Source organism: Chanos chanos, chromosome 8 (genome assembly GCF_902362185.1).
Source record: "Chanos chanos chromosome 8, fChaCha1.1, whole genome shotgun sequence".
NCBI lineage: Eukaryota > Metazoa > Chordata > Actinopteri > Gonorynchiformes > Chanidae > Chanos > Chanos chanos.
The window spans coordinates 22,686,451-22,714,025 of NC_044502.1; the positions used below are offsets into that span (position 1 = coordinate 22,686,451).

The following is a 27,575-nucleotide window of genomic DNA, read 5'->3' on the forward strand; positions in this document are numbered from 1 at the left end:
CCCCTGGCCGTCAGCCATTTTGTTTGTCGGCCATCTTGGAATGAGTCATTTTCAATGGCACACCCTGGAAGCCCTTCATAGTTCATGATGAAATTTGGCACCCTCATAGATGGCAGTAAAAGGTATCCAGCCACCAAATTTGGTGTCATTCCATCATTGCCTGTAGCACCACCAACAGGCCAAACTCCAGATAACCATTAATTTTAGTGTTCAATATTTTATAATTAAACAACTAAGATTAATGGGATAAGCTAGCTGTAGAGAGAGAGAGAGAGCACGTGCGTGTATGTGGGCGTGTGCCCAGCTGCGCACTGAAGAGAGAGGGAGGAGTTCTTTGGAGAGAGGCAGTGCGCAGGCGCACAGAAAAGAGATGGAAGAGCGAGGGAGAGAGGCTGTGCGCAGGCGCACAGTAAAGAGGAGGAAGAGCGAGGGAGAGAGGCTGTGCGCAGGCGCACAGTAAAGAGGAGGAGGAGCGAGGGAGAGAGGCTGTGCGCAGGCGCACAGAAAAGAAGAGGAGGAGCGAGGGAGGGAGAGAGGCTGTGCGCAGGCGCACAGGCAAGAGGTATGCGTGGTATGAGGATGTAGTGCACAAGCATGTGTGCTAGGCACCAACTAGAGTGGGGATGGGCAACGAGAAGCACATGTATGTGAGAGACCAAAGAATGTCTAACTGGAGAGCTAGTCTCAAGCAAGTAGGCCCTAAACTCAACAACTCTGCCCAACCCTTAAGTCGCGTTGCAATCCCAATGTTGGAGGTGTGCAATCAGGAAAAGGGAGTTAGAGAGAGAGAGAACGCATGCCAGATCTATCCTTCATAAGTTGTAACCATAAGAAAGTAACAAACGGCTAAAAACAGCATTGTACATGAAATACAGTGTGTACATTTAAATCATAAAAGAATTCAAATAACAACACTTCCTTCACGTTAACTGCATATAATCTTAATACTAAAGTGTGCCCAGATGCCAGCCTTACTTTGAATAGCTCATTGCGTGGCGACCGAAGGTGCGTCTTTGGTGGCCTGATGAGCGGTGCGATTTGCTGGTCCAGGGAGAAGTTCTTTTCCTTGTCACTTGAAGATCTTCGAGGCTCGTTTTTTTTTTTGCAGAATTAAAGAGCTGGAAAAAGAGAGTTTGGAATTTTCCGCGATTTTATGGCGAAAATTGCGTCATCACTGTGTCTGGTATCTGGCTCCATTTCTGTATCCAATACTGTTACAGTGAAATCTGAGAAGATGGGTACAGATTACCCATGCGGTCAAGCAGGGAATTATGGGTAATATGGTCTACGGGCCTGACAACCCCTACACAATCAACACCAAATTTGGTATGTATCATCTAGAGAGGGAACTGAGCAAAAGTTCTATAAAGAATCTTGCTAGGCCAATCAGTATTGTCGCTGTCGTCCAATGAATTTTGATGGTGACAGCTCCAAAGAGGAAGTGAGCATATCTGAGCAATGCTTGGTTGGATTGATGCCAAACTTGATACAGTTCATTGACTTGGGGAGTCCTGAGTCCTCACCAAGTTTCAGGAAATTTGGCCACATGGTGGTGCTATACCAGAAAAAAAGTAAAAATATAGTAAAATACCAATTACTTCAGAGAAAAGCAGATATTTCATGGAAAATTTTTGTGAGTTATCACAGTAAAGCACCCCAGTTGAGAAATTATGAACCCTCTGTGTTGTCCATTTTGTTCTATAGCCATCTTGATATTATCCTTTTTTTCCCTGGTTTTCTATGACAGGCCATTGGGAGTGCTATGTGGATTTACTTGGCATCTGCTAAAGCTGTAAGAGTGGGGGTCTGCCCATATTGTATTGGAGTGGTGTCTTGTTCCAGGGTGGTTAAGATTGCTTGTCTACATGGTGCCTCTGAGCTGCTTGAACCTGGCATTGCTGCTTGCAGCTATATTTAGGGGCCAAGTAGTGAAGCTGCTGGAACCCTATTGTAATTGTTAGTAAGTTCCACTATTATTATAATTCTTCACATGCGGGTCTATGGCAGCCCCTAGAACCCCTTGGTAGATTTTTGTGAAATTTGGCACATTGATAGAGGACAGTCCAAGGTATCCAGGCACCAAATTTGGGGTCAATCCATCCATCTCTTTAGCGCCACCAACAGGCCAAACATCAAGGTACTTTTGTGGTACTTTGTCCTAGAGTTGTGATCTTTCTTTTACCTGAATCCTTGGATCATGACGAGTTGAATGCACCCATTGGTGTCAATTTCCGCCTACCTAGATTTTCCGCTATTTAGAATTTTTCGAAAAACCTACTTTTGCGAACTAGTCCTAGACCATTGATCCAATCACCACCAAATTTGGTACACATCATTTACAGACCATCTTGACCAAAAGTTGTATAAAGAATTTTGCCAGGCCAAAGGGTGTGGTTGTCCGATGAATTTTGAAGGCGAAGGCTCCAAACAGGAAGTGAGCATATCTCAGCAATGCTTGCATGGATGGATACCAAACTTGGTGGCACTATACTAGGAAAACATCACAAAATGTATTCAGATGCTCATAACACCAGGACAGAAGCAGATATTTCGGCCAAACATCTTGTGCATCATCACAGTATCAAGCCCTAACTGGAATACTATGACCCCTGGCCGTCAGCCATTTTGTTTGTCGGCCATCTTGGAATGAGTCATTTTCAATGGCAGATCATAGAAACCCTTCATGGATCATGATGAAATTTGGCACCCTCATAGAGCACAGTAAAAGATATCCAGTCACCAAATTTGGTGTCATTCCATCATTGGCTCTAGCGCCACCAACAGGCCAAACTCCACAGTATATTTTTGCTTATAACTTTTGAACCTTATGACCTAGAGTGCTGATCTTTGTGTCACCTTATTGCCTGGGTCATGCTGAGGAGAATGGATCTATTTCTTGAACATCTGCCATATTGAATTGTCCGCCATTTTGAATTTTTCAAAAAACCTACTTTTGTGAACTAGTCCTAGACCATTGATCCGACCACCACCAGATTTGGTACACATCATCTCCGGAGCAGCCTGACCAAAAGTTGTATAAAGAATTTTGCTAGGAGAAACGATATGGCTGCTGTCGTCCATTGAACTTTGATGGCGAAGCCTCTAAAAGAGGAAGTGAGCCTATCTCAGCAACACTTGCATGGATTGATCCCAAACTTGGTACACTTCATTAAGAGGGGGGCTACTGGGTACCCACCAATTTTCATGCAATTTGGCCACATGGGGGCACTATACCAGAAAAACACATCAAAACGTATTGAAGTACTCATTCCTCCAGGACATCAATGCCCACTGACCTTGGGCCTCTGCCTCGCTCCCTGGAGCTCCAGCCCAGAGCCTGACTCCCCCTTGGTGCCTTGGCACCCACTCTTAAGCCCAGAAACCACCATCTCCACACCTAGTGCGACTTCCAGAGGCCTGACCGCCTGGTAGACCAAATTGAGCAAATCGAGCCAAATTCCAGTTTGGGTTACCAGGGGTTAGGCTTCTTTGAGCGGGTGTATGCTGGAGGCAGCGTGGCCCATGCTTAAGAATGGGTGCTTGGAGACCAACAGAGCACTGGGTACTGTGCCCTGGGGCTCCGGAGAGGCAGGCCAAGGCACCTCTCAGCCCATCCAGAGACGTGCTGGGCCTGGGTCCCTGGGTCCCCTCAGGGAAGCCAGCCGTTTTCCCCGACTTCCAGGCACCCCGATGGGGGGAGCTTTTCAACCGACCCTGGGTCCTTGCTTCCCAAATGGGACGTCGCTTCCGGAAGGTGGCTCCAGGCCTTACCTGAGCTCCAGGCCCCAGGGAAGCTTTCCCCAGTGGGACTCAGTCCCTGGAGCTAACCTCCAGGCCCCAGGGAAGCCAGCGGTCTGCCCTGACTTTCAGTCACCTTAATGAGGGGAGCTTCTGGACCGGGCCTGGGTCCCTGCTTCCCCCTGGGCCTCAGTCCCTGGAGCTAACCTCCAGGCCCCAGGGAAGCCAGCGGTCTTCCCCGAATTCCAAGCACCTTAAAGGGGGGAGCCTCCGGACCGGGCCCGGGTCCCTGCCTCCCCCAAAGTCCCACCAAGGGATGTCTGCTCACACTCTGATGGACTGCTGTCTTCTTCAGGGCTTCTTCTGATCAGTCTTCTACCTGCTGGCGCTCAGCTGCTTGGCCCCGGCATTGCTGCTTGCAGCTATATTTATTATTATTATTCTGCTCGTTTTTTGTGTTGCTTCTCCTCCCGCAGTCTTCATGATATGGATTCCATTCAAGCGGTAACAGGTCTGTCCTAATGCCTAGTAGTGTGCTTGTATACAGCTAATTGATCGGTCCACTCGGTTTTTTTTAATTGCCGTTTTTAATCGTTTTTCCCCCATTTTTAATGCAACGGGGCTAGGACCCAGCGGAAAAACATGACGCAGTGAAGGTTTGGTATGTTTCACCTCTGTTTCGAAACTCTGTTCCGACAGGTGGCGTCTGCTGCTCTTACATTTGACTGACAGTGTCAGGAACACACCCCAACTTCGAGGGTTTTTGTGAGAGGAGAGAGATTTTAAGAGAAAGCGACAAAGGCTATAGCAATTGACAGTGCGGTTTAGTGAATTATACATATTGATTGATAGGCTAGTGAGAGACAGACATTGACCAAAAGTTAGGATAGATGTAGTGACATTAATATATGGAGAGTGATAGCAACAGATAGTATAGCAATTTGATAGGTGCAGATCAACGTAAGATCTCTGGTGTGGGATCATTTCAATTTAGAAACCCCAAATTCAAGTGCTAAACATCCAAGAAAGGTTAAGTCAAGAGCAGCTGGACTTGGTTATAGATTCTTGAAGACATTTCACCTCTCATCCAAGAGGCTTCTTCAGAACAGCGTTTCGTGAGCATTTAAACAGCAGAATCTTGCAAATCAGACAAGCGCATTTGTTACTAATATTTCCTGACCTCGGGCAGAGAGCGAAAAGTTCAATTTTCCACATATTAAAAGAAAGTGTGGGTATAACAAATGCTACACAGTTCTGTAGAGAGAAGTAATACTGTCACAAAAAGACAATGATAATCATTTACTCAATTTAAGCAATTGGTGTTGCTTATTCTGTGAATTGTTTCATTGTTAATCAAAGAGGATTAACGGGAACAGGTGGAAATTAATGATAGATGTAAAGGTGAGGTTTGGGCTTCCTCTGTTTCCGGCTCTACAGCCACCACTTTTGATGTTCCCCACAGAAAGCACATTTAAGAGGACTATACTTCATAAGCTACAAAGTACACTCAAACCCACAGAACCCATGAAGTTATATAACCCAATAAACATAGCAGCCTTTTGTCAGTAGATTATCTTCCTAAATGTCATGTCTTACACATGAAATTGAAATACCAAGCAACTGAAGTAGCCTCACAGATGTTAATTAACACAACACAATAGAAAAAAAGGAATATTTATTGAAATGCACTGTTCATTACAGTCCCAATATGCTGTCTCTGACTATCTTAAAGCTCCTGTTTCTTTCTTTGTTGTATGGTTATATCTCCGAAATATGTATTAATCATATGTATTGATAGCCTGGCATAACCTACCAGAACAATAAGTAGTTTAGAATTTGTCAGTGCTTGTCTGAATCACTGTTGAGATCCAGTATTTCAACAGTTAAGATTCGATGATGTTGTGAGACAATCACATTCACATTTACTCACGGAAATGCGTCTCTAGTTACGCCTAGCATTCATGCACAAAACATGTATTCAATGAGTACTTCTCTCGCAGGGTGTTTGCTATACATATAAGACTAATCAATAATGAAAATGCAAAGGCTTACAACTATTCATTACAAAAGGGGATGGAAAAGGAAAAGCATGTTAACTGACTATTACAAGCACGGTTAACGTTGGAGAGCTAGACTAAGATGTCAATAAAAATATATGTCTGGTTTCTTGAGGCAGACGGTTGGTTGGTGGATGGTTCGTGCAGCACACTTAGAAGAAAAGGTGTATTTCTCAAAATTATGTTGAAGGTTATTCCCCAAACACCTGAATAGTCTTTCCAACTTTACCTAATGAATTTAAGGTGGGAGTAACTGATGTAAACTCTGGCTGTTTATAGAATTAGTGAATGTTACTATTGTCCAAAGTAAGGTAGTAACACTCTGCTCCAACAGTAATGACAGTACTATGCAATAGATAAACTATTCTTTCATTACATTACCTCTCTCTTTTCCCCATTTTTCCTCCTCTTCTCTTCTTTTTTCCCTTCCCTGGGCACTAGAGGGCTTTGGTCTATTTGACATGATATACTATATATATTTGAATTCAGAGGCCCAAAAAGGGGGTATGCAACATATGCAGTGCAAAGGGGTGCTACGCAAAGGTGGACGCCAAAACAGTGGTGAAACTACGCATACAGGTATACAGCAAATGAAAATGTGTCTTTGCTAGGGCCCGAGCACCGATGGTGCTGCGCCTCTAGTGCCCACTGGAGGTGCAAGGCCCTACTGTTTCCTTCATAAAGATTATTATTATCCTTTGTCTTCAAGACTTGGCCATTTTGAGGTGGTTCCCATGGGTGAAAACTCATGAAATTAGGTACACATATCAGTGCTTGTGACAGTTACTCAGGGACAGAGGCTTGGCCCCGGGTGTGGCCCAGGGACTCCATAGCACCCCCATATGGCATTGAGTCTTGTGCACAGCATGTACTTTCACTTACATTTTGTAAGGCACGTGGGGTTCCCCAAGACAAACAAATTTGCAATGACATTGTATTAGCCATGCCCAACAGGAAGTTGTGGTAGAGACTGCCAAGTCAGGGCCAGATATGAGTCCCACTGCCACACTTATTTGCTTCTCTTCTGGTGCTAAGTCTTCAATGAATTCTAAGTTTCAAAAAGCAATCGAAGTCTTGAAGAGTCTGGTGCAGTATAAGTTTATTGCTACCACTTGGAAGCAGCTTACAACTGAGTCAGGTCCCGGGAGTTGGCTGACTAACCGGCACACATCACCTATGGTTATACCAAAATCATATCAAAGATTATCCAATGACAAGAGAGTCAACAGAGGACTTCCCACCTTTTTTGCCCATCTTGCTGAACACCATCATTTCCTAAGGACAAAGTCAAAAATTGACACCTTTGACCCAGGTCAAAAATAATTGAGGGTGTTGCTTTTACATTGGCGCCTGCATTGATAAATGAACAAAGGTGAATACAAAGAGCTGTGTCTCACACTAACACCTGCGATGATAAAATACAAAAAATTAAGGAGAGTTCGTTAGAGAATACAAGGAGTAAGTGAAGATGGTGTTTTCTGCTATTGCTTATAATGATAATGGATGAAAGGACATACAAAGAATAAATGTAAACATCATTATACATTTAATTCACACCTAACTGGTCTCAACTAAAAATAAATGAGAATACTGTTGGAAATACAAAGAATAAATGAGAGCACTGTTGCATCTTATCTTAATGTCCTTGGCTATATTCCAACACAGTCAGTCTTCTCATTTCCTCCAAAAAAAGGCTCACACCATGTAACCTTGAAGGCCTGACCATTTGCATTCTCTGCACACAGATGAATTCGAAATACCTTTTCTGTTCACCATCCACAGGTCACATCTTTACTAAAGAACTTTACCCATTTACTTTAATATAAATGACTATATAGTGATGAATTCTTAGTGCAAATATAAACCGATTGTTAATACAAAATGAATATGTCAATTAACTCACACAAAAAATGGCTACATAACTGTTACAGAGTTTTTTCATACAAAGAAACATTTTTTTCCTCCGACAAAGTGAGATATTTTGGATTTTGTGCATTTTGACACGTTACATTTTGACACACTCCTCCTGCACAATTCATTTGATTCTTGTCAGATTTGCTATATATGATGTCAAGATGTTGCAGATTTTAAATTGCAGAGGGATTTTTGATATCTTGCAAGGTGTTGAGATGGCGAAATGATGAATTTATATGTCTCCCCACACAACCAGGAATGCATCGTAAATTCTCCATGCATTGCTTGATATGGCTCAAACTTCACAGGTTATTGGTTATGATGCTCATGACGATATCCACATACCCAGAGTGACATCCTGGTATAGCGCCACCATCTGGCAACAGAAAGAGTGGCTTTTTCACCCATCTCAGCTATAGTGCTCCTAGACAATTCATTTCAGATTTGGTGTAGGCTACATGAAGACATGGGTGTCTAGATTTTATACTATGAAGGGATTTTTGATATGTTGAACAGTGTAGACATGGGGAAAGGATGAATTTGGGGTACCTCTGAACATATTTTTGGGCTGTTTCACCAGTCTGATGAGTGACAGGATGTTTAACCAGTCTAGCTTGAGTTCTAGCTTGGGGGTTGCTTTAGACGTAGGCTACAGCTGAGGCTGTAACATTAGGTTGCTATGGTACCTGGTACCTAACAGCAAACTATGCTTGTGCTGATTTAAAGCCACATCTTCAGGCTATTGTGATATGGACTGCTAAATTAGCTTCTATTCCAGTGCATGACAATTTTAAGCAATAGGAGTATGACGAGTCTATTTACTTCATGTAGCCTACGCTTTAGGGTCGTTACTTTTATTATTTGAAAGGAAAGGCAAGTCACTGCTTTTACTAAGTATGCAACATGCCTCCTGACTTTGGGGAATTAGCAACACCGCAAAGAAAATTTGTGAGTTGTATATTTACACAGCACACAAAAGGGGTTGTGGTACTGCAGGTTACATGACCAGGTGTAAAGATATGTTAGTGTATGCAGTTATTGAACATAATGACATTTAAATGTCAAAAGGTTTTCCTTTTTTGGTAGTTTTATTTATTTATATATTTATTTATTTTTGGTAGTTTTAGAGTCATGACACTGATGTCTATATTGTCTAAGGACACACATGAACATTAATTTAATAGTACAATTTGTGTTTGTTCGCCAGTACCTCAGCGCATCGGTTGGTCATATTTAGTGATTTTTATAAGCAAGAACTTTTCACTATGCTTTTAAGCCCATGCATTTATACCTGCGTGTGTACAAAGGAAATGGTTAATCTCAAAAAGCCCACCTGTTCATGGTACTACTTTTGGCATTGCTTGATTCACGTAAAAATGATTCTGTTGATAAGACAGAATCCTTTTAGCTGTTGCTATGACCATGTAATTTGGCACACACATGAGATGTGAGTGCATTGTTGGATGACGAAATTGCTGGAGGTGCAAGGGCCCACCATCGCCGCTTGCGGCTATATTTGTCAGTTGTCTTTGTTTGGTCATTTAAAGTAGGTACATGTCGTATTACAGACATATTTTTGAAGTTACAGCCAGGTCTAGACCAATCACACGGACAAGAGAGGCTACTTATTCGTTATGGCTGCGGTCCAATGACTGTATCAATGATGACAGTTAAAATGTCATAAAATATTCTAGAGCGTGAGGCTATGCGGCACACTAAAAGACATAGTCTAACAACTTTTTAATAACAAGGCGCAGCTCCCAAATGGAGTTGGAGTTATTTATGTTTTTTTTTTCTCTGCGACTAACGACCAATGAAACCTTGGTCTAAGACTCTAAGACTGGGTTGCACCAACATGGATTAAATTTTAACCTGGATTAAATCAAGGTTTAACAATTAATCCAGTTGCACAAAACTTTAAACCTAGTTTAAAAATAATCAGGGTTACATTTAAACCATTCTTTTAATCTTGGGTTTAGTTTTCACAGTGAACCTAGATTCATTTTAATCCTGTTGCTCCAATACTTTAAACTCTGATTTAAATTTCAGTTAGGGATTAATATTAAGCTTGCAACTGAGGTGGTATTCTGTCCCCTTGCGTGCATGTCTACTGTGCACGAATTGACAGATAGCTACACTCACTACAGAGAGGCTTGAATGAAGACCCAGGAGCAGAAGTAAAGTTCAGTCGTCTGTACTTGTATGTCTTGAGTAATCATGTGGTTTCTCTAAACACTGATTTTGTGAAACTGAAATAACAATAAAGAAAGCACTTAGTCTTGAGCTGGGACATACAGTATAACACAGTTAAGAAGATCTGCTACAGGACAGTATGTAAAATGCAAATAACGCAAAGAATGTAAAGAGAATGTTACAAATAAACACTGTATAGCTTAGTCTATAATATTAACTACATAATACAACAGCGCTAGCAACTGAGCTAGTATAACAGTATGGCAAACACAGTGGTGAGCTGCTTATGTTACACAGAATCACAAAGTGTATGCAATCACTAAATATGCACACACACACAACTGAATAGTATAGATGAACATTGCCACTTACAAGCAAAGCTTCTCCAAGGCTTTATACAAACAGAAGGAAAAAGATTTATCTGACAGAACTATAAAATGCCTTCTAGAGTAAATGCTGGAGACAAAATGGCAGAACGAAGTGTGATCTCACAAGTCATGTGCATGAGCTACACCAATGAGAAAGAGGCTGTCTCTTAAAGTGACCTCACTTAAAGCCGCCTTTGTTACTGCAATAGGAAATGACTGGTAGGAGGTGCTAAAACCCAGAATGATTAAGTATAACATGACAGGTGGTTTAGGGAAAAGGTTAGGTTCCCAAAATGGCAGCATGTATTAGATGGATTGAAGAAAACCAAAGAGCTCCTCAAAGGAAAATAAGGGACCACCTCAACCCTGTTGAGTTTTATGATGAGGAAGAATTTTCAAGGCGGTACAGATTCAACAAAGAATCTGTAATGAGTCAAAAAATTGGGCCTGCAATTAAACATGGCAGTGACCGAAATGCAGGTATACCACCCTTGCTCCAGCTTCTGATAGCCTTGCAGTTTTATGCTACTGGATGTTTCCAGATGGTGGATGGGGATCTTTTCAGAGTACATAAATTGTTGTAATGGATTGTTGGAAGGGTATCAGGAGTAATTGCAACTTTGAAAAACCAGTATGTAAGATTCGCTCCAACAGCTGAAACAATCAGCCAGTTTTTACTCAGGAGCTGGTTTTCCAGGAGTGCTAGGGGCACTTGACTGCACCCACATCCACATTCAAAACCCTGGTGGAGAAAATGAAGAGCTGTTTTGCAACAGGAAGGGCTACTATTCTATTAATGTTCAGGTTGTGTGTGATGAGAATGCCCATATCACCAACATTGTGGCTCGACAGCCAGGATCAACACGACAGCATGTGTGTCCTTAAACAATATAGACATCAGTGTCATGACTCTAAAACTACCAAAAATAAATAAATAAATAAATAAAACTACCAAAAAAGGAAAACCTTTTGACATTTAAATGTTTTGATAACAGCCACCTCTGTGCTATGCTTGAAAGGCAGGCATTTCAAGGCCACCTAGTAGGTGAAAATGGATATCCCTGTTGTGCCTACCTGATGACCCCCCTTTTGAACCCTCAAACACCAGTGGAGAGACGGTACAACGCCTGCCACGTTGCAGCACGAGGTCTTGTGGAGAGAGTGTTTGGAGTTTGCAAGGTTTCCCTGCTTGCAGGACGGACTTTGAACAAAGCTAGAGACAACACTGACAGTCATTGTTGCAGTGGCAGTGTTGTACAACTTTGGGAAGAGACTTGGAGATAAGCTGCCAGAAGAGGCTGAAGAGGATCCCCATGAGGACAGAGGAGATGACCAGGAGGAGCACAGTGCTGCCACTGCAAATGGAAATGCTGTTTGGAAAACCTTAATTGAGAACCATTTTGCTGCATAATTAAGGTGTATATGATGTACCATTGAAAGAGGACAAATATGCTAAAAAAAATCTAGTGTACATACCACTGCTGTTGGATTTTTAAAGTAAAGCATACTGCATATCCAGGCCTCATTGAGGACTTTGATTTAAAACAGCCTATTTATAATATTGTTCCTTTTGTAATTGTGATAATCAGTTATGTTACTGTGATATACAATGTTCACATAAATATTAATGTTTCCCTGTATTTTCTTGTGTGTGTTCTGTTTGTGTAGTACAGAGTAGGTCATGGAATTCAGCCACCCCTGTAGACACACCTTCCCTATGCAGCCAAGCCCATAAAGGATGTTCAGTGCCCACCTGTTTGGTTTTATTCCCTGAGGAAGATCCTCTGGCTGAAACATGTCAGAGTTTTTAATGTTTTCATTTGTTAATAACCATTAATTAAAAGCTTTCTAATGTCTTCATACTGTAAAGAAGAGTTGACTTGGTTTTCTTTCCTTTTCCTAAAAAACAAATTCAAAGTGTAGCCTGTATCTGTCCTTTATTTCAATAAATGTAGCAGCAGTGTATAAATGATCCACAGAACCAGTTAGAACTGGTCAATGAATAAAAATAATTTTTAACATGTTTGATGACTTTTACTGTCACCAGTTCAACTGAATTTACAAACTTAAATTACTTATTAACCTATTAAAAATACCTGTTGGTTAAATTACAAAACAGTTTATTCCCAACAGTTCATCAATTTACACGATAGTTCATTAAGAAGAATTTCCATTGGTTGTAAGCCTGCCATGAGTGTATCTTTTTGATGCTGCAGCACTTCCTTCTTTATAAGAGAACTTCTCTCTGTAACTTTGCATTTTCGATCTGAATGATATTCTTCTCTTTCTCCAATTCCAGTACATCGAAATGATATTCATTTATGTCCCTTTTCTGCCTCTTGCTGTTTGGGGAACTAAAGTGCTGTACTGGATCTTGTCCTGGGGTTGCTCCATTACTGGCACGTTTTGACATGATGGCAGGAGCGGAGGGGACAACAGGCACCACATCTTCATCATTCTTATCTAAAAGACTAACAGGATTTGAAAAGCAGTTTGGTACAGCACAAGTAATCAAGCTAACATTAGCTAAGGCAAATAGTTCATGTTGCTAACTGGCCAGCTAGAGAAGCTTTCCTAGTTTTTTGGATGTTTTGGTGTTCCACATATTAAATATGCAGACATCAACATGAAATGTAGACCTACATCCTTAGGTAGATACATAATGTTACTTTGCTAGCTAAACAACAATTTTAATTCGCTAATGTTACAATTTGTGTTTTTAAATATCGTGATGTTGGTAATGAACTGACACAATATTACAAGCTCGGCAGCTCACTTTCGTAGGTCGATGTTGCTGATACTGGCTGGTCAGCAATGGCATCATCATCATATTGGTTGCACAAGGGGACTATTTATTGTGGGATCATCTGGACGATTTTCTGTGACAACGGATCCATTTCTCCGACTGGGGGTCCTCCTCCAGTGAGAAAAGTGTCCCTCCTTTCCTGGGCAGTGTCTTTTTTTCACTTTTGCTTTTAGGTTTTTCCAACAGGCTTTCAAGTTGTTCACATCTCGTTTGCCCTTGATCCCTGCAGACCCACTGAAACTTGTACTCAGCTGCACCCATGCTTCTTTTTTTCTTACCGTGAAATTGTCTGTTCTTTTGTCTTTGATGATGTTTGCGTATTGCTCCATTAACTGACACAATAATTTTTTTTCATGGCTTGTGAAATTTGAACTGCGTACACACTATGACATTTTCCTAGCTTGGTTAAGAAATCAAAATACAATTATAACGGTAGACTGTTTAAATGTTTAAAATTCCTTCTTTGGCTGCATGAGCTACTTTTAACATAGGTCTATGTAAGCTTCCTCTCAAAAGGGAAGAAAAAAGTAACACTGATGATTAGTCTCAAGAGAGTGACATTGATGCTGTTTATTTACACTGGTGAATCTATCATGGCAGACAATCAAAATAAATTTCTGGTCAAGATTTTAACCACAGGGTAAAGTTTTAATCGCTGATTTGTTAAGCAATGCTTAAAATTAAGTGGTGCAACACAACTCAAATTAAAATAAAACCTAGATGAACAAATCCTTGATTAGCCCTAAACTATGCCTAATTTAATCCTTGTTGGTGCAACCCACCCTAAGAGACACTAAGACTCTTCTCATCGACTAATGGTTTACTCCAGTGGTTCTCAAACCTGTTCCTGGACGACCTCTACTCTGCATATTTTCTATCTATCCTTGTTCCAAACACACCTGATTAGTGTGATTAACATGCTCTTGATTAAATCAGGTGTGCTCAGCCAATCAAAAGTCCCACTGATGAGTTCAGCCAGGGAAAGACATGCAGAGCAGAGGTTCCCCAGGAGCAGAGCACTGGTTTAGTTGACTATTAGGGGGCAGCCCCTTGAAGTTAGACACTGGTATGCTTTGAGGTTTAGAAGCATATGGAATCTAGCACGCAAGGACCAAACTCTGGTTAATTCTGTGACCCACTGTTGATCATGAGTGGTTTTATAACTGTCATCTCACTGTCAGGACTACAGTACCATTGGTGTTTTGTTACTGTGGTTTCAGTCACAGATCAAATACCCATAGCAAAGAATGTGTCACACAGCACCTTTATCATCAGTTTAGAACTATGGTAACTACAGAAAACTTACATGCCAAAACTTAGTTCATGTTGAACTAGCAGAGACAGACCCATTCCACAACCATTTCATGGAGAAGCAAAAATCTGTATTTCTTTAGATGGTAAAGATCACGAGACTACAAAAACTGTTATTGTACTTTTGTTTAGGGGGTAAAGACCATTACATTATTAAATATTTGAAAATCAACTTTTCACTGTGCCCAGAGGTGTTCTTGACAATGTGAATGTTTTGACATACATGTGTTTTTCCATTTGAGTGTACGGGAAACACATACATCCCAATGCTTGTGTTTCTGTTTTTCAAAAAATGTTATTTTAAGTGTAAATTCTAGATTTGATTGCACATGTGTTAAATTAATTTTATTTGAGGACTGTTTTCAACCAGTGTTTCATTTTGTCCCGAGTATCTAAACTTTGGCAGAGTGTGATTGCTGAACTGATACAGGGAAAAGTACTGTTCTGTTTGGCCGCTGTGTGGATGCCGTTACCATAACTGGAAACTGTTGAGCTTAACTCACTATGAAGATTTCAGAGAAATTACCAAATGCTAAAAGTGGAGACTATCTCCAAGCAACACAAAATAAACTAGAGCCTGGGTGCTGGTGGATGAGTTGGGGAAACACCAGGGGTGTGGCACTGATGAATCACAGTGTTTACACAGTGTTTACAGCTGGAAACAAATGGAGAATAACTAGAACCATGTGCTCTACAGTAAATAGGAAAGAGATTTAGTATCTGCACATTAGTATTGTGCCAGGACAGATTTTTCAAAACATGAATGTGATGAACATTGGAGAGCAAACCAAATGTTAATTTTTCAATGTTAAAATTTAAACACACAATCTAACTTGATAAAACCATTAAAACATTTTCAATACTTATGATTTACGATTATAACAAATAAAATCAATGATCTAAAACAAATAAATAATTAAATAATAATTAAAAAAAAGTAAAACGCTTTGCCCTTCCCACATGTTGAAAGAATAATATGTTATGTGAGAGTCTAGTTAAGAGACAAAAGGGCAGATACCCAGAATATAATACATATAACATGAAGTGTACATGTGACTTAAGTCTACAAAATTAATATATTTTCTACCCTGCTGCAGAGTAATATGTGGAAAAAAAAAAGATTTTAAATGGAAGATTGAATGAATTTTAAAATAATTCCCCAAGAACTGAGATGAAAGTCAGTGATGACACAATAAAACCATGGGAACGAGTGATTAGACAGGGCTGTCTGCCTTCAAAGAGAATAACTCAGTTTGTGATATAGGAGAACACTGCAGCAGGAAAGGAGAGATATTGCCTTGATTTATGACTGAGCTTATTCGTGCTCTGATTTTTTGCATTGATAAGAAAGAAGGAATGATTTAATGACATAAGGCATGAATTGGATGGGGTACAGATCCAACTCTTCCTCCAATGATCATAATCTGTCTGCCTTTTGTTGAGAATGTTCATTCCTTCAAAGAAAGAAATTTAAAATAAAGTACAAGTAATTTCATTGTTTTATTATGCATCTGAGTAATTATTTATTGGACTGATCATTCTGCCTTGGGGTTAGGTGTCCTTGGCACTGGTCACATCCATGGAAGGAAAGGTGTCAACCCAGTGCTGTGTACGGGCATAACACTGCTCCCAGCTATAGAGAGGACGGTACTGGAAGTGCCGGAAGGCCTTGTCACTCTTCACAGTGAAAGAGGTGCTGGCCACAGCCAGCGTGTAGCGATTGAGCAGTGGTGTATAATTAAATACTGGCCGCAGCAGCCAGTGAAGAAGGTCATTCACACACGCAATGAACCACAACACCCACACAGGAACACGAATCACACGGAAGTTGAAGGCAGACAGGAACTGCATGTTAAAATCCTCATAGCTCTTATAGGGCGAATCATCATAGCAATAGTACACCTCCCCTCCAAGCCTTTCTGGGTGCTCACGCAGGTTGCGTGCTGCCAGGAGGTGCATCCAGGCTACGTTACCTAGGACACCCACACAGGAGTGAAAAAAATGATCAAAGGGAAGCTTGCCCTTTTTTCACATTATAACACACCCCTTTATAATAAAACCATAAAAGAACATTTTCTGGTAAATAACAGCCAAATGAAACATTGTTTACATAATGAAAATAAGTATATCAAAACTGAACTTTCTGACATTGCAAAAACTAGCATACATACTTTCTTAACTAAGTACTAAGTAACAATGGTAAGTATTGAATTTCCCTTGATATGAAAGAGCTTGTGATAGCTAAAAAAAGTGGTTTTAAACTACTGTGAATCTATGTTGTTTAGAGAGCATTTGTCAATTTTGTAAATGAGCATTTTTGATGAAAATACAAAAACAATACAAAACATTTAAGATATAACTTAAAAATGAGCTAAGGAAAACACCAAGGTAGACAAAAAATGTACCCTGAAACAAGAATACATGCTTGAAAAAGGGAGGAAAAACCCCCAAATTGTACCACATTCCTGATTTTGGTGGTTTAAATGCAAACCCTGTGGTATTACTGGGGCCTACCTGCATAGACTCGTCCGTGCTCTGTGTTCTGAGGAACTCCTCTGATTAGCCACCCCCCTGTGCGCACTCCCATCTGGTAAAAGTCCTTCATCAGCTGGTGCTGCTCCCCATAGATACCCGTGGGCCGCAGAGAACAGGTGTACAGAATACCACCCCCATTCACCTTTGGGAGGGAGCAAGACAAACAGGTAAAAGACTGTTTTCATTTATTACATTACATAAACAGTCAAACCACTAATAAAATGAGGACAAATATAAATGTAAGTAATGCCACAGCACATATGGAAAGGCAGGGGAACACAGAGAGCACCTCTCCATTCTAGACTGCTCAGGTAATCAGGAACAGGAATAAAAACATTTGTGTGGAAATGCACATCTCCTTAATGCACAGACATGGATGAACCACAATTCCCAGTACATTTCTTTTTGGACATTTCCCTGTTGTTGCTATGTATCCACACATAGGCTAGAGTGTGATTCCACATGCACATAGGATGGTGAACAATCCATTCATGTTTCATTTGTGTGTGTAAGTACCTTTGAGCCGTTGGCCTCCAGAACCAGTTTTTCTGCCATGGCTTTGGACTTGGGGTAGGCCATGTCATGAAATACATTATACGGAGTATCTTCATCTCCCCTGTGTGTGTGTGTGTGTGTGTGTGTGTGTGTGTGTGTGTGAGAGAGAGAGAGAGAGAAAGAGAGAGAGATGACAAGTTAGTAATATGGGACAGACAATAGGAGAGAGATATTCTGATGGGTGAAGGGAGAGGAGGAGGTAAAGCATTGTTTTACAAACCGATTTAAGTTATTTGCTGTTGTAGGAGAGTTCACTAATAGAGTTTTTTAGACTTCAATGATTTAATTTCTCACAGAACTTTTATGTATTTTATGTACTTTTCTGTTTCCCACCATCTTTCTGAAAGTTAACTTTGTGCACTGGTCTCAACTGGTGTGTGAGACAAGATATAAAAGAGTGCAGGACGCAGATGAGTGAGCACTCCGTATAATATTTATAAGCTGGAGCTGAAGTTCATCTGAGGATAGAAAATGTTTAACAATTACAGAGAGTAACTGAATTCTCCAGTTCAGGACAAATGTCAGCTCCCTGTCTACCCTTTTCAGGGGAACCCAGCTGAATGAGGCACATGTGTTGGAATGGAAAACGGACCACACACACACACACACACACACACACACACACACACACATATGTAACAAAACCAAGAAACATATTTTGATATTTTACCATGCCCACTTCCATCAAATTAGGGATGATATCTAAAAAAAAAAAAAATTCTCAGACTGAAACTGAACCTAAATATGTATGTGATGAAGTGTCTGGCTGCTGAATTCAACACTTTGTCATGTGCTTGACTGACTGAAACTTTTTTTTTGTAAACTTGCTCTTGCTGGCATGTACAGTGATGCCACTGTGACACAGGGCTCCTCACACAGTGCATACAGCTGTGATTCTTTCCTTGAGGAAATTAGTGACCTGTAAGGCAAGGTTAAATAACTGGAAAACATTGAATCAAATGTTCTATTTGGAGACAATTTGGGATGGTCCTCAGAATTTGACACAGGAATTAAGTACAAAAATGTAATTTCAAATCCAGAATTCCAAAATCCAAATATGTAATGAAACAATTAGCACAATAAAAAACATGGAAACCTCTCCAAACTGTATGTATTGACAAAAAGGATGGCAGATAAACACAATTTAACAAACCTGAGAGTGAAATGACTAACTGTGGCGGTTATTTCTGAATAATATCACTCTCAGCTGTCTCTGTCCTTTCATGTCTCATATGGCTGACTTCCCTTCATTTTTGTCCAAACTCCACAAAGCCCTGTCTGACAAGCTTAAACAGTTTTCCAGTGGGATTCCAGAAGCATTTCTGGCATCTCTTTCCAACTATCCTTTCAGCATGACAAAACACAGCATGACAAAACACATCTTTATGACAACTGGACACCACAAGGACTTTCATTACCATTCTCTATCTCCCCGTCGATTTACCAGATGATGTGTTGAAAATCTCCCTATCGGTCCACCAAACGATGTGTTAAAATCTCCCCATTGGTCTATCAAACGATGTGTTCAAATCTCCTTGTTGGTCTACCAGACAATGTGCTAAAATTATAAATAAAACACTGGCAAACAGATTAGAACTGGCATAGATGAGCCCACTGTGACCAAACTGGTTTCCTGAAATGGAGTCAGACATCATACACCACTACATGTCTGATTCATCTCTCCAGACAGTCCAGTTAACCAGTTACCCAGCACCACATGTTGCACTGGGTTGTTATGTATAATGTATGTTATGTGTAATGTATTGTTATGTATAATGTGTGTCAGGTACGATGCATGTTATGTATGAAACATTATGTATAATGTATTCTTATACATGATGCCTTGTTATGTAGAATGTATTGTTATGTATAATGTATTGTTACATATCTTGTATGTAATGTATGATATGTTATGTATGTTATGTGTAATGCTGATTTCAACTTGATCTGAACCAGTAGTAAAAACAGATAATACTGGAGTTCACAGGGAGAAATTATGTGTGTGTGTATGTGAGGAGGAAAGTATCTTTTTGAGCACAGTTGTACATTATAGGTTAATTCAGCCTGCAGTTAAGCAACCATGGAAGAGAAAGTAAACAAATCTAGCACAGGAATGTTTTTCATGGCTTGAGGTTTATAGGTCAAATACAGTTCATACTAGTTTAGTTCTGAGCAATCAAACTGGCTGTGTGCTTGTGCTGATGCACTTGCATTGTATCAGGAAAGGAAAACCACTGGAGAGTAATATGAATGTTTGGTATGTGTGTGTGTTTATGACATGGTACGGGTATGTGCGTGTGTTTATGACATGGTACAGGTATGGGTATACATGTGTGTTTATGACATGGTAGAGGTATGGGTATGCGTGTGTGTTTATGATATGGTACGGGTATGGGTATGTGTGTGTTTATGACATGGTCTGGGGGGGGGGTATGCCAGCATGAGGCCAGAAAAAGGCTGTTATCTCTCAGAATACTCCCAGCTCCCTTCATCTTCAGCTCTGTGTCTGTGCATAACATTCACAATTTAATGCACTGGACAATTCTCCCAACCTGCAGTTTCATTTAGAATTTTTTTCCACAAGTCCCATCTGTACATTCCAGAGAGCAGTCGTGTCTTTGGCAATGTGCTAATCCCCAAGTAAAACAAATCTGAGTACGTGGCGCATTGGTCAGAAAGCAGAGAGACAGATGTTCAGACAAAATAAAGAGAAGGCAGAGGATTGAAAATTAATGAATTAAATATGCAGTATAAAAGCAAGGGTGTCTGCAGGCTTACATCCAAACATGATGTTAAGGTCTGTTTGTGTCTCTCTGTGATGTGGGCATGTGTTGTTGACAGCTATGGAATGTCAAGTATTTAACTCAGCTATCTGTCCTCCCCCGAGCTGACAGCAGCTCTTTAAGAAGAAGACAAGGATAAACAAAAAGTAGTGGGGGGAGTAATGAGACAGATAGAATTAGGGAGAGAGAAATGGGCTAGGAAAGACAGACACACAGGGAGAAATAGTGGGTGTAGAGAAATACCTTATGAATGGTTCTCCTTTGATGTTGGGCCCAACCACTTCCATGCTGCTTGTGTATACCAGACAGCCAATGCCTGCTTCCTTACATGCCTCAATCACATTTACTGTACCTAAGATTAAGAGTGAAAGAGACAAAAAGAAAAAGGGAGTGAAGGCAGGTAGAGAAAAAACAGAAAAGGAATGACACATTTAAATGACGCTTCAGAGAATCTGAAAATATACAGGTAACTTATTGAGACAATTTTAATTGAACTAATGTTCTTTTTTCTTCAGCATACATCACTAATACTGAAAAAATAAACAGCTATTATTACACAGCTAAGAAACAGCTGAGATATTAAAAAGCAGGTGTCATGCCTCTGTCTTCACCTCTCACTTTCTTCTATCCAATCAGAGGTCTGTTTAGCCCAACTCATTAACCATGATTATCTAATCATCATGCTCAACAGTTTACTGTCTCATTATTTCACTTGTATATACACTCCTTGGTTTCCCTCAATAAGCTGTTGAAGTCTCTGGCTTCCTGAGTGAACTGAGCTGTGGTCTTTATAGTTAGGTTCTGCTCTTGTTCAGCATTCCTGTTTTTCTGCTTTGTCTATTTATCGTTGCTGATTTCCTGTCCTGCTTGCAGTACACAGATGACTATGTCTGGAATTTGGTTAGTGACTTGTGACATGGATTTTGGATAATGTTTTGAAATAATGTCTGCCCGGCACATACAACCAGCATCTATGAGTATTTGTGATAGCAGCAGAAAAATGGACACAAGTCATGCAGAGAAATGGGCCTCACCCTCCAGAGAAGACGGCGATAAAGTGAGAATCTCCATGAGAGACAGGAGAGAGAGAAAACGGGAAAATCAGTGAGGGAAAAACAGACAATACTGATTGAGAGAACAGGAGAAATGAGTCATGTGGAGTTAAGTTCTTTCCATTTTCATGGCAGAATCCTAAACGCACATACTGAAATATGTGGACACAATGAGTCACAGAGAAAGAGCTCCATGTATGAAGACAGCCATTAAAGAAGAATTAAAAAAGTACTTCTGAGGCTAGATTTAAAAAAAAAATAAAGCTATTGAATGTTTGTGGACATTCCCTGTTGAATCCTTTACCCAACTGATTTAAATTTGTATGCAACTGCCATAAAGGGTGAAGCTTATGTTTCATCACCACTCAGTGCAAAGCATGTGACGTAACAGACTAGACCTCCAGATTGTTCTGTTTGCTCTGTTATACAGCTGCTCTTCCACATTCTAACGACCTTTTTATATACACACACACACCTCAGACGACACTCTCTCTCTATCTGGGCTGAGAGATCTTCAGTTTAAGATATCAAGGCAAGTTTAAAATATCGAACATGCAGAAATCAAAAAGAGAGATGAGGTGGGCTGTTTCTGTTTCTCCTTACTCCAGTCTAGCTTGTCTTTGCTGCTTTAGTCCATAGAGAGAATGTTGGCTGTTTTGTGCGAAGCACCAGTCCAGGACAGTGAAAGAATACATAGACAAGTCAGTGAAAGAATACATAGATAAGTGAGTGAAAGAATATATAGACAAGTGAAAGAATTTACAGACAAGCCAGTGAAAGAATACCTAGACAAGTCAGTGAAAGAATACATAGACAAGCCAGTGAAAGAATACCTAGACAAGTCAGTGAAAGAATACATAGACAAGTGAGTGAAAGAATATATAGACAAGTGAAAGAATTTACAGACAAGTCAGTGAAAGAATACCTAGACAAGTCAGTGAAAGAATACATAGACAAGTCAGTGAAAGAATACATAGACAAGTCAGTGAAAGAATACATAGACAAGTAAGTGAAAGAATTCATAGACAAGTTGGGAAACATCAGTTGGGCAAGTGTCTTGCTTAAATTAAAAAGGAAAAAAAAACTTCCCCACAGTCTGCAGTTCACTACAGCAGGCCCCAATGTAATTTCATAAGGTGAAATTTCTAATTACATAATTCCATAACCAATCACAATTTATCTCTCAATCATTCTTCAGAACTTGCTCCCTACCACCACTACCCTACCACCATTTCTCTTCCTATATTTGACCCTGATACTCGTAATTTCCAGTCAGAGCGTGGACCTCACCTTGGACATTAACGGCGTGGATAACCTTCTCAGGCACTCTGTACCAAACGTCCACCAGACTGGCGGTGTGAATAACCACATCCACTCCTCTGCATGCCTCCACAATGCTCTCATAGTCCGTCACGTCCCCCGGCCTCACCACCACCTTCACACGACCTAACACACACATGGGGGGAGACAGAGACATCACTCTGATCTATAGTCGTAGCTACAGACTCAGCTGCCTGCAAGATTACAACATTTTTCAACACATATTTTACATACCACAAATAGACACACAGCACATATAAAGACACACAAACATGCACACAACAAGATGTGAATTATGTATCATACATTATATTATACATTATTGTGCAGAGGAGGTGTAATGCAAGTATGTAGTTAGAAAATGTTTTCTTGTGAATTAAGTCACATAACTTAAATGAAATTGTGTTAGGTCCCCCATGAATTCATGTGTAGTTTACCATATGTTTTTGCCTAACTGAATATATGATGCTAGCTAGCTATCTGCTAGCCTGTAAACTTATCATGGTCTAGCTTGCAAGGCAGCTGCTGCTACCATGATTGCTCAGTTTCTCATGTGCACTTTGTGTGGTCCCTTGGAGCCAATTTTTGGATGCAAAGCACTTCATGAACCTCATTTGTAACTCACTCATGCACTCAGGTTCATGGTGTGCTGTGCCTCTAATAAGGGAGATAACCTAATAATTGTCAGACCTCAGTTCACACAGTGTACCAAAAGTTACATTGCCTTCAGTTCACTGAGACACAGTGTACCACAAGTGAAATTGTCTGTACCATCACCATGGAGAGAAAGTCAAGCCCCCTCTTGAAAGTCACTGTATAATTCAAACGCAGACACATAGTGTCACATGGTTGCACACTGTCCGTTTCATTTCACACCAGTACTCCAATACCACCCTGAAATCAGCTTCAGCAGTACTCTTGTGGGTCTGGATGGGATTTTATTCACACATTTTATGCAAACACACACACACATATACACACACAGAGTATACATCTAGAGAGAGAGAGCAAGGAAGAGACATTGTTTTCCAGTACTGTTTACATGAGCTCTGTGTATTTTCATAGAGAATGACAAATAGATTTCTCAAATAGTTTTTTTGAAACTATGGTTTGAAATGAAATGGAGGATGTGAAAACTCTGTGATATGTGAATTGTTTGCTAGGTGTCTGTCACATAAGGACATTAGTTCATATAACAACATCTGTCATCTTTGCTGCTCAAGAATCTATTACAACAAATTATTAAAAGGTCAGTGTCTACATGACCACTGACAGATACCTAAATTACCTCATTAACACCCAAGCAAGGCATTCTTGACTATTTCAGTTACAACCCAAACAACAGCTGGCTCTCACTGACAGACATGTCTTAGAGCAGCATCCATAACCTGTAGCTGTAAGAATTTACATATCAGCATGACAAGTTTGCTGTGAACTAATCTAAGTTCAAAGAACAACATTCAAAGTATCAAAGTATTATTACTCAGGTAAATTTGAGTAATTAGGAATAACTGGTTTTACTAAAAGGGTCACATGTCTTCTTTATGTCTTAGAAACCTCTTTTTTTAGAAGTATGTTCTTCTGGAGTGAGACAGTTCTCAAGAAATTTGTCAGGGTGCAACAGTATAGTCAGGTGCACGGGATTTCCTTTGATTTCATCCTGCTTACTGTGACAGGATAAAAAATTGGGAGGGAAACGGGTGTATATTCCTGAACCTCACCTACAAGAGCACTTCCTTAGGACAGTCACAGCATCCTGTTTTCAGTGAACACTGAACAGACAGTTATTTCCTAATTTAACCGTGCTTAGTGTTCAGCAAGATATTGCACATAAAATATTTTCATGTGTGTTATGGCGCATTTTGGAAATTATTCACCCTAATGAAAAACTGTAAATTGCATCACCACTAAAGGTTTTAGTGCTTTGTCCCGATTCTTCGCCCTCCATTCACGAATATCCAACTCGTTAACGGTACAAAGGCCATCTTTACGCCATTAGACCGAAGCAATCTTTGCCAAAAAGATTGAGATTAAACCGAAGATTTAACGTTATTAAAGTGAATTAACAAATTACAGTTTTAATGGACATGGGATGTTATGGTCTATCAATATGTGAATGATCTTCCCGTCTCTCGACCGAATAACCAGTACAGTCTTGTACAGCCTTTCACACAGCCCACTGCACGATATTCCAAAGCAATGGAAAAACACGGGGCAATTTGCAAATAAAGACGTTCTGTTTACCTGTGCTGTCGTCTTGTAAGGTCACATCGATGTGTTTATCGAAAAGCCGTATCTCAGTAAGCTGGTCTTCTTTCTCCAACAACACCCGCAGCAAGTGCTGACCGAGAAAACCGCAGCCGCCCGTAATCAAGTACGTAAGTCCCGGTTTATCACTGAGCATGATTGCTCGTCAGTAATATTTGTCACTTTGACTTCTGGAGTGAATTTGATTTGACGGTCTGCTTCTCACTGCTCCAGCAACTGTCCCGACACTTACGGAATATGTTCTGATATCCAATGAACTTGGCTTTAATGCCTCTGGTAACACCTTGGAAAAAGCGGCAGAGAAATTAATGAAAGGAAAACTGGCGCCCTGGGTTTACTTAAACAATTTATGCGTCAACAGCGCAGTCCTGACAATTAACATGAAGCCGAATCTCTGACGTGTGTTAAGGGCTCAGACGAATAAACCGCTTTGTGGCGGACGGCTCGGTACCCTTCTCATAAAATACATGAAACTTGCGGTAGGCTTCATACCCCTTGTGGTACAAAAGAGAATTGTCATTTGTCAGGGTTTCAAACCTCTGTCCCTCCGCTAATTCTATGGCCTTGGCCGGATGTGTGCTATAGTTCAATGGTGAGCTGTTATCTAACTGGCCTTGGATTTGGCACACATTTATGAATTACTCAGGCCTTTCTCATTTCAACAGTTCTCTTGAGCAACTGACGCAATCTAATAATCCTTTTCTTCTTCCTGTTATTTATTATTATTACATATATTTTCTGCTAAGTCCTAAGATGAGGTATGGCTGCACTAAAACTATGAGATTACTGCCATGAAGAGAAAATTAAACCACAGTTAGCAAGTCCCCACTCAGCTTGGTATGTAGTATCAAGAGAGATACATTTTTTGCAGGGAACATTGGGTAGACAAAGCAAAAGCGTACTGTTTAAGCGGAGCTAGTACCGTGAATCAAAGTCCTTATTGTAGTTTACTCAGAGTGACTTTGGCCATGGTCAATGATCAGTGCTAAAGATAAGCAGAGTATGAGGAATGAGGGAAAGAGCTATATTTGGCCTAGCCTATGGGGTATATCGCAGCAGATATTGTACCAGAGTAAGTTATATAAAACAGAACCACCCCCCCCCCCCCCAAGAATGGCAAGCACTGCTGGGTCACGAACTGTTACTTTTAAACAGAACTGAGGTGCCCAGAAAGGTTTCAAATTCATTTTTAAAACAGTATGTCCATCTATGCAGCATGGTAATGTAACAAATAAGAAAACTATTAATAACAGCCTCAGAGCACAGCCCAAAGTCACAAGATCAGAGTAAATTCAAATTCTCTACTCATGTACATAGACTCACAGGTTCCGCCCAAGCCAGCCATGAGAAGACTGAAAAACAGCAGGTATGTAAAGTCAATTTCATAGATCAGTTTTTCCTCTTTCAGCTTTGGTTCGGGAAACCCATTTCTATAGCACTGAATGCTGAGACAGAAAAGCTGTGGTTTTCGTTGTCATTGCAGTAGTCCTGGTTTGTGATGCATGTCACAGACAGTGGAAGCATTTTGTCACATTAACAGTAACTTCACCTTCTTACATGTCACTTCCTCATTTTCTTTGGTCCCTCCACTGAAAGTTTTCATGTATTTCATTCCTTTATATTCTTTATGCTCTTCTTTCCTTCACTGAAACTGTGTTAATGTCAGTGAGACATTCTTCCTCACCCCAGCAACAATGTACATCCAAACAGGAAATAAAACAGGATGAACTGATTGCGTGCTACGTGTTTCTCTAGTGTGTTTCCGGCACTGAGTTGGCTGTGGGTCAGGAAGGTTTCACAGCATGTTTGAATACTAAAGGTTTGCTTTTCAAATCCGAATGATGAGGGGGAGTTTGACAACGCAAGGAAACAGGTGCTCCTTCCATAAACCATGTGACAAAACCTCAGACATTCCATTCCTAACTGGACCCTGCAGTTAAATACCCATCCACATGTGAGCTGCATGCCCACAGAGCAGCCGATATCTATGACAAAAATGAAACATGTTATTAGCAGGACTGAGGAAGTCAACATTGAGTGAGCAAGCATATATGAAACGTAACTTTTACTCTTAAGCTGGCCCTTTAAAATGCAAACCAGTGACATCCAAATCAGTGGAGCTTGGAAGTAAATTCATCAAAGCGTTCCTTCCAGTCTGTCTAATGAATGTTAGTGAGGAATCTAAAAGCCCCCCCCCCCCCCTCCCCAATTCTGTTTAATTAATGTTAGTGGTATTCTAAATGTGGATTTTGACATTGCACCCTTTAATCAGTCAGTGTAATATTTATGTCATTTGAGTGCAGTGAAATGCATGGAACTGTATGTATGGGCATGCCTCTGATGCTAACTACGAAGAGAAAACAAGGTTAGTATAACTATAATCTACAGGTTGGACAGAATAATGCCACTGTATGGACATGATGGAATACAACAACAGAACAATGACATTCTGTAGGAATGGTGGAATCAGGTTAGAACAAAAAAGAGCCATCAGAAATGTTTTTATTTGGTCTTTGAAAGTGACTTAAAGTGAATGAGTCTATGTGGTCCTGCCACACAAGGGTTTTCTGCTCCTCATCCTCACACTGGGAGTGAAAGCCTGGCTGCTCAGTTAAAGCCAGAGGTAACTGAAGAACAGTTACCTGAACCCCCTGGATTATAACCTACATACATTA

The 27,575-nt window shown here is 40.4% G+C and overlaps 1 protein-coding gene across 1 annotated transcript; it reads right to left on the reverse strand.

The window, feature by feature from the left end:
- Positions 1-12,373: 12,373 nt before the first annotated feature.
- Positions 12,374-25,357, reverse strand: hsd3b7 (hydroxy-delta-5-steroid dehydrogenase, 3 beta- and steroid delta-isomerase). The gene is made up of 6 exons (XM_030783307.1): positions 24,877-25,357; positions 22,603-22,758; positions 20,504-20,612; positions 17,439-17,538; positions 16,902-17,064; positions 12,374-16,360 (listed from the first exon to the last, which is right to left on the reverse strand). The coding sequence occupies exons 1-6, from the start codon at positions 25,034-25,036 to the stop codon at positions 15,939-15,941; spliced, it is 1,110 nt and encodes a 369-aa protein (XP_030639167.1). The 5' UTR covers positions 25,037-25,357; the 3' UTR covers positions 12,374-15,938.
- Between the last annotated feature and the right edge of the window lie 2,218 nt (positions 25,358-27,575).